This window comes from Phyllostomus hastatus, unplaced genomic scaffold (genome assembly GCF_019186645.2).
Source record: "Phyllostomus hastatus isolate PE091 unplaced genomic scaffold, TTU_PhHast_1.1 phas_contig_34, whole genome shotgun sequence".
Taxonomy (NCBI): domain Eukaryota; kingdom Metazoa; phylum Chordata; class Mammalia; order Chiroptera; family Phyllostomidae; genus Phyllostomus; species Phyllostomus hastatus.
The window spans coordinates 45578074-45586187 of NW_025333857.1; the positions used below are offsets into that span (position 1 = coordinate 45578074).

The window sequence follows — 8114 nt, forward strand, 5'->3', positions numbered from 1 at the left end:
GGGACTTCCTGCCTTCAAGGGGCAGATAGAGGCAGAGCCGGAATTCTGGTATTCTTCTAAGTAAGTCATGACCCTTACCCTTAGGGAACAAAAGCCTGGTTTCCATCTTGGCTCTCTCTCTCAGTGTGAGGGTTTGAAGCCCACAGTGAGAACCTGTCCCAGTGAGAGAAGCTCTTCCCTCCAGGATAGTTAGTGACTTGAGGCCAGGGTGCGGTGGTGTGGTCAGCTGGGCTGTACATACCCTTTACTTAGAAGCTCCAGGGGAGGTATTCCTGGAATGTGGTTCTTGTTGGCTATTTTAGGTCTAATGTTTGGTTCTTAATTTTCATATTTTGATTTCATGTTTTAATTTTTACATAAACTAATCTTAGAAGTTGAGAAATCCATGGGATCATCTTCAGGGAACAGTCTTGTACCCTTATTCTGAGTCCAACATAAAACTGCCTGACCTGGTTCTAGCCAGTGTCTCTTGCTGGTGTCCCCAAACCGTTCAGGGCCCTTGCTCTGTCCACAGGTTCGGCTCACTCCACCGTTAGCTTCTCTTTTTCCAGGTGTGGATCTGTACCTCTTTTAGACAGTTACTTCAGCATAATATTTCTGCCTTTTCCCTTTACATTTCTGAGTTTTAGTTTACTAACTGTGGCCACTAAGCATAAAGGAAGTGCCTATTTTCTTTTAACTTGTATTTTAAACAGTTTTCAATATACAGAATCTGTTAGCATTAGGTGTTTGAATCTGTTGATCATTTTTTATATTGTCATTGCTTTAATACTTACAAAGTTCTCTATCTCTAGATTTTTTAAATGAACGTACATTTATCAAAGTAATACAAGTATATTTTAATGAAATCCAGTAGTTATTTAAAAGGCTTATACTGAAAAACAGTAGCTCCCTGCCTCACCTTTCTCCAGCCCGTTTTGCTTCCCATTACTCAGGCACTTTAAGCTATTTCTGCTGGGATTTATCTGTTTCTAAAATGCTTATATTGTTTTTTCTAAATGTATCCATTTTAGACAGTTTTATACTTTTATAGTTGCTGAGGATTTAGCTTGTATAGTAGCCTGTCCTCCACTTTCTTCCCAGATTCTCTATCGTATTTATATCACAAATTTTGGGTAAGTTAATGTTATTTATTTACATTATTATGATTGGGTAAATAAATACACATTGCCAAGTTCAGATAGTGTACTGTGATTACTTTTTTGTTTTTTTCTTTCTCATAAACTACCCTATTTTAAAATGCTGCATAGTTTCTTTGTATTTATTTCTAATTTTGTTCAAATGTTCCAAAAGACCTATCAAAGGCCTAATGATAATTTTCCCATTTAAATATATTAGTTAACCTTTTGGTTTTTGAGTCCTGAAATGAAGACAAAAATGTCTTCATTTTACCATCATATGTGAATAATGGCTTGGCAATATTTAGGTTTCTTATTTGAAGATCATTTTCTTTTAGGAATTTTCAAGACATTGCTTCCTTTAATTTTTTTTTTTTTCATTGAAGTATAAGCTCCACTGGTTTCTAGTATTCCATATTCCTGTGCCATCCTGAGTTGTTCTTCCTGCCCTGACTCCCCTAAGCTTTTGGGATTCTTTTCTTCCTTTCTGGAGACTTGAAATTTTACCAGTAATGGGCCTTGTTCATTCATTGTGCGAGGTCCTCCTAGATCCTTTCAAACTAAGGCTCAGTCAGGCTCAGTTTTAAAATCAAGGATTTTGGGGGGTTGTGGGGTGAAATGTCTTTGATACTATTTTCTGGAATTCCTATAAGCTGGGTGTTGGGTCTCCTTGACTGTTTTTCTGATTTGCTATCTTTTGCTTTTTCCTAGCTCTTGGAGGTATTGCCTTGACTCTCTTATAACCTTTTTAAAAATCTCACCTTTTAAATAAAAATTTTACTGTATCATGTTTTAAATTTCCAAGTGCTTTGTCTACTCTGTTTTGATATTTCATGTTGGTGGCTTGGCTTTCTATTCATGTTTAAGAGTGAGCAGTAAAAAAGGGCGGAATGTATGTGTTGGGCTATGCTTGCTGGTCATTAAACTTCACTGTAAGTTGAAGGTAAGTGGGCTTTGAGGAGAGCTCTGCAAAATGTCAACATGTGAAGGTCTTTGCAGTTATAGTTTCTCGAGAATTCTGCTTGAGAGCTAAGGAAGGTTGAGTAAGGGCTGCTATAGACTTTTACTTAATACCCATTTTGGTTCTTATCTCTTTCTGCTGTATGCTATGCCTGATGTCTTACCTCCTTTTTAGTGCCTGGTTTGCATTTTCTAGAGACTAAACCTTCTGCCTCCTGTAGAGGGGCGAAGGTGGGTGGGAAAGGTATTGCCTGAGGGTTTTACTGCTTTGAGCACTCATTTTGTGGTCTTGCCTTATCCTAACAGTACCTCGCGCTTCCAAACACTGAACCTACCCTAGGAGTCTGGAGGGGCTGGTGGACTGTCTCTCCTATAATTTCACTGCTTGTCAGTTACCGTGCCTCCTTTAGCATTCCATGTTCTGAAATTTCATTGTAATGTATTTTGCATACTGTTCCCTCTTTTTCTGACCTTAAAGGTTAATAGTTTTCATATTATTTTAGTGGGCTTTGGGGAGGTAGGATCAGTGCTGTGTTAAGTAAAATTGCCCCTTTGAAATCCTAATAGACCCCAACTTTTCAACACCTGTTGATCAGAGCCCTGTAAGTGCCAAGCCCAAAGCCAGGCCCCCAGAATTCAGAGCTCACGTTAACATACTTTGATGTGAAAAGTACTGTGCTACCAGTGTGACCAGAATGTTATTTGGCTAATGGTGTTCCTGAGCCCACGCAGGGCTCTGCCCCTGGATAGAGAGAGACAAGACAGACAGACGCACAGACAATCTTGGGACCTGCAAAGTGGCCAGATTGACGTGACTCCTGTGACCTAATGGTACTGTTACTGTGGGATAGATGGCTAAGTGGAAGCAATGGGTTTTGAGGCCTGTAGTCTTTTTGGCTTTTCTCAGCTGACTTTGAGAGTTTTAGCTATGTAACTTTGAACTTCTAGGACGGCGGACTCCCTGCCTCCCTGTTTCCTAACCCTCCCCCCCTCCCCCATAAAGAAAGGAAATAAAGAAAATTTTGTTGAAACATTTTGTTTGGCTCCTGGGAGCTGGGCCAAGCTGTAGTTTGGTCCTTTGGCCTTCATGCCTTGGGCCTGAGTCATTATTAGAAGTGATGGGAGGAGTTAATCATGGGACTGTGTCCACCAATCAGACTGGGGTTAGTAAGACTGAGTGGCTGAGAGCAGGCTGCCTGTAGCCAGTGCAGTAGAGGGAGGGCCCTGGAGTACACATTGCAGTCCTCGAGGGCACAGCCTGCTGTGGCTAATAGTCCTTTAGTCCTGGCTTTGTAGGACAGCAGCTGAAGCAGGGAATCGAAGCACAGTACATGGTGTGGGGCGAAGGTGGAGTACATGTGTGGGAATAAGTGCTCACAGTCTGCCCAGCCCAATGATAGAAGTGAGGATAGGCACATTGGGAGAGACAGCTCTGGAGTTTGGGGTTTTTGAGGTAAATGATCCCTTTAGGACTTTCCTGAGACACAGCCTAGGAAAGGGATATGGAGCCCTGGAGAGAAATCATAGCAGCCACCTTGGGCTTCAGTCCCATGGGCAGAACTTCAGCTCGAGCCCAGGGGATCTGGGCATGGAAGGGCATGTGGCTCTTGTGCTGCTTTCTCATTCTGCAAGGTGGGCTGAGGGCAGAGGACAGCCACACTTGGAGATGTTTTCCCAGCTTTTCCCTCCCTGCGCTGGAGCTCCCCACCCCTCTTCATTCCTTTTCAGGATGTCTGGCCAGCAGCCTGGCCCTTTCTCCCAGGCAGACTGCTTGACGAGTGGTTTGATTCGTGTCAGAAATGGCAAGCCCTTAGACTGGGTCATTTCAGTGACATGTCTTTTGGGGCCTGTGTCTTTCTTCTTGCCTTGATCCTCTTATTTCTCTGCCACCAGGTTACACCTCCTAATTTCTCAGTGTCACAAGTGCCCAACACTCCCAGCTGTCCCCAGGCTTATTCTGAACTGCAGACACTGTCCCCCAGTGAACGGCAGTGTGTGGAGACAGTGGTCAACATGGGCTACTCATATGAGTGTGTCCTGAGAGCCATGAAGAAGAAAGGAGAGAATATTGAGCAGGTGAGTGTCTGGTTGGTGAGGGTGGGGTTGGGGAGGGGTACATGGTCAGCCAGAGAGAGGTCTCAGACCCCTGGAACTGAAGTAGTGTCCTGCCTGTGTCCTAGAGCCCCTCAGACACACAGCACCAGTGTCTGTTCCTGTGAGTCTGGGGGGGACTCAGGACACTTTGTTGGGGAAACCAGCAGCCTCAGCAGCAGTGTTTCTGTTTTGGGGCTGCTCTGGGACCTTGGCTGAAGGAAAGCCTTGGGAGTATTGAAACTGTTGGACTATTTTCCAGTTGCCCCCCTTCTCTGCCCCTCCTGCAAGTGCACCCTGGGGTTGAGGTATGATCAGATTTCTTCCAGAAATGTTTATCCTGCCATAATTGCCCAGGGAGTTTCAAAATAGGGTACTGGAGTCCTAAACCTTAAGAGCACTTTCTGATTTGAGCTGTTTCATAGAGGAATATCCTGCAAAGGCTGTCGAGTTAATGTTCTGGGAGATATGCGTCAGCTGTGACAGGAACGCCTTTGAAAAGTGGCTAGTCATGTTCAGAAGGGTGTGCCTCTCTGTTCAGCAGATAGTCACTGAGGTCCTGCTGTGTTGGATATGGTTCAAGGCACAAAATCAAGTCCTGTCTAGGATCTCAGAGCCAGGGTGTGGAGCAGACTCACACTTGCTGGTTTGTGTAAGACTCTTGGGAAACAGACGGGAGTGGCAGTAGGTACTTAGACTTCATTTCTTTTTTTAGATTCTCGACTATCTCTTTGTACATGGACAGCTCTGTGAGAAGGGCTTCGATCCTGTGTTAGTGGAGGAGGCTCTAGAAATGCACCAGTGTTCAGAGGAAAAGGTAGGAACCTTCATGCTTGATGAGAACCCCCTGGAAAGGAGGGTTCCCACTGGCCCACAACCCCCTTTGCCTACCAGTGACTGCAGGCAGAGGCAGTTGAAGCGCAAAATCTTCCAGGTGTCCAGATGGGTGTTTGGCTACTCTAGGTGTATCTGGCTCAGATGAAATGTTGGGTCAAAGACTATCTAGAATCCCAAAGAAGGTGTGGGGGGAGACCGGGGCAAAAAGCCATACTTTTGGATGACTGGGAAGACTGTTAGTCACTGCCTATCCTGCTGCCTGGACAGCAGCTGTTTCTGGGTCCAGTATCCTGCCAGGATGGAAGTGTGGATGTGGGTGATGGGGCTGGAACAAAGGTTAGCAAGATTTGAGGCTGTTACATCAACCTGTCCCACCTTCCTCTACAGCCGTCTTCTGCTTGTTAGCGCACCTCAGAAAAGCTCAGGAGGCTCTGGCAAAGGATGCAGACTCTCCCAAGCAGCCCCCTACACGTGTGTTTATCCACTCAGCTGTTCGGCCAGGCCCCTTTTTTTAATCTGTACTCTTTTTTGTCCTTAGATGATGGAGTTTCTTCAGTTAATGAGCAAATTTAAGGAAATGGGCTTTGAACTGAAAGACATTAAGGAAGTTCTGCTATTACACAACAATGACCAGGAAAATGCTTTGGAAGACCTCATGGCTCGGGCTGGAGCCAGCTGAGACGAGGCCTGGCCTGCGCCCTGCCACGGAACCACCCCTGCAGGAGGCCCTGAGGAGCCCACCTATGGGGAAGGGGCACACTTCCAGATTTTCTTTTGGGGGTGGGAGGTCAGGTGTGGAGACTGTGCTCGCCAGTCTTTATGAGCCTAGGCTCTGAGCTGGGGAGAAAGTGGGGGAAGATTTGGGTGTGTGAATGCCCTCAGAACTGTCCTGGCTCCTTCCATATTAAATGTATTTGTATTTTGAGAAGTGTCCTTCCCACCTTGGCCCTCCAGAGAGACTTCTCTGGTTTTTCTGGGGTCTGTATGTCCTCAGCCGAAACCTGGCCTGGCTGCCAAGAGGAGTCGGGGAGAAGGGGTGGGGAGGCCATACTCAGTGCTGCTCTGGGGCCAGATGTTCCTCTCCCCTGCACTGGTGGGCTGAACTCTAATCCAGGTTGAGTGCAATTGAAAGGTTCTTCCAGGGTTTTAATTTTTTCTCCTTTTTAACAGTCTCTTAGTGTTACACTGGTTCTGCAATGTCACTGAGGTGCAAAGAATGCCCTTTTCCCCATGGGGCCCTGAGTTTGTCTCTTCTGCCAGGCAGTTACCATGCTTCCCTGACCTAGCCTGTTTCTTTTGGCTTGGTTTGGACCATAATCCTCTGCTACCAGGATTTAGAGACCCCCTGCTCTATGAAACAGTTGTCACATTAAGAAATCATTGGCCCCTTCCCAGAGTATCAAGTTTGAGAGAAACAGGCCATGATTTAGTTGCCCAGCACTAACTCCACCTCAGTTCTCTCTGGAGAACAGCCTTTCCTGCCAGCCCCCTGCTCTAGGATGACATAATGAATACACCTAGTCATAGAAATCAACCTCTTTGGTTTGTTTTATATTATGCTGTACATCATTAAAGATCTAAATACAAAGGAAATACAGTCTTGATGAATCTAAAGTAATTTGCTAACTATTTTGATTCTTCATAGAGAACTACTAATAAAAATCTAAAAGGTATGTCCTGCTATCATACTTTCTTTATTGCCAGTGGCTGCTATCCTGGGGGTGGGGGCGTTGAAGGGACTTCCTGCTTAGATTTGCTGGGGATGAAACGGGACCTAACCAGTTTGTCATTTTTTAAAAAAAATTGGTTAAGAGAGGCACATGGACTTAATATGTGTTCATGCGCTCATTGATTGATACTTGTATGTGCCCTGACTGGGGGTTAAACCTGCAACCTTGGCACATTGGGATGATGCTCCAACCAAGTGAGCTACCTGGCCAGGGCCCATTTTTCTCTTATTTTAATACTTCCTACTCTGTACCTGTGGAACTCAGGAGCTGGCCCTCCAGTATACATTGATTTTGGTTTGCAAAGGCAGGTCCAGACAAAGGTCTGTTTAAACCTGACTTAGGTTGGTCTCGGGCCAAGGACATATGCCTTCCTGTAAGAGTGGCTGTTGAGCTGAGACAGGCTGGGCCTTTGTGGTAATCACCCAGAAATGAGGAAAAAGTCCTTCTTCCTGTGAGTAGGACCAGGCATTTATGTTCTCTGTGCCACAAGCAGGACTGGATTCAAACTGCTTCACCAGCTCCCAGTGGTGCTTTTGTGTCTGACAGAACTAGATTTATCCTTAAAGTTTCTTGTCCTTATACCTGATACTGCCCCATAGTCCCTCTTGTGCTCTTGGCTGGAAGTGGGTTTCTAATTTAGTGATCACTTGAAGGACTGTGCAGCCTTTGGGCCAGGGAAGCACCAAGGTGGAAAGAGGCTGCCCTCTCGTGGTCAAATCAGGCATGGCCAGAGGTTGGCAAAAGTTGACAAAGGGTAGCACAGGCTGCAGGCTCAGAAAGTCTGTTAATCCCCCTTCTGGCCTTTAAATTTAAGTCCTCCTTTTAAAACTTTAAAAAGTTATTCTTTACCTGTAGGAAATTAAAGTTTCACACCAAAATGGGCCTCAGGGCCAGGCTGTGATGCACACATCTCAATTTGACCTAGGTGGCCTTGGTAAATAGACAATAGGCCACCTGGAGGCCACTTTGTATTTCTTGTCTTAACCTTCTTCCAGCTAAAAAGATAGGCAGCAAGCAGAACTCAAATTAAGATGTGTGTGTGTAAAAATTCTGCCTTAGAGTCTCAGGCTATTGAATAGAACACTCAATGCCAAGATACTGAACACAGACTCATGAGAGGGAGGATGGACCAGGGTGATTCTGGAGGAAGGTGAGGCTAGGGGAGAGACTTGCCTGAGAGCCGCCAACTCAGCTATTCCATGCGTGGGGTGGTGGGTGAGGAGTCAGAGGCAGGAGCCAGGAACTGCCACAGGAGCATGAGGACTATTGGGGCCTGTAAAAGCCTGATCATCCCAGCACAAGGCAGACATGGAGAAAGAATTGGATTGTAGGAAGGGAGGAGAACTGAAAGAATAAAGCCTGTCTCACATCTGCTGTT

General features: G+C 45.5%; 1 protein-coding gene across 9 annotated transcripts in view; it reads left to right on the forward strand.

Annotated features, from left to right (window-relative positions):
- The window catches only part of UBAP1 (ubiquitin associated protein 1), a 61024-nt gene extending 54348 nt beyond the window's left edge, over positions 1-6676 (forward strand). For all 9 annotated transcript variants that reach the window (XM_045840851.1, XM_045840854.1, XM_045840850.1 and 6 more), the window contains 3 exons: positions 3972-4154; positions 4885-4986; positions 5545-6676. In XM_045840851.1, the coding sequence (XP_045696807.1) occupies positions 3972-4154; positions 4885-4986; positions 5545-5685 (426 nt within the window). In that variant the 3' untranslated portion in view covers positions 5686-6676. The remainder of the gene's footprint in view (positions 1-3971; positions 4155-4884; positions 4987-5544) is intronic.
- Positions 6677-8114: the final 1438 nt, after the last annotated feature.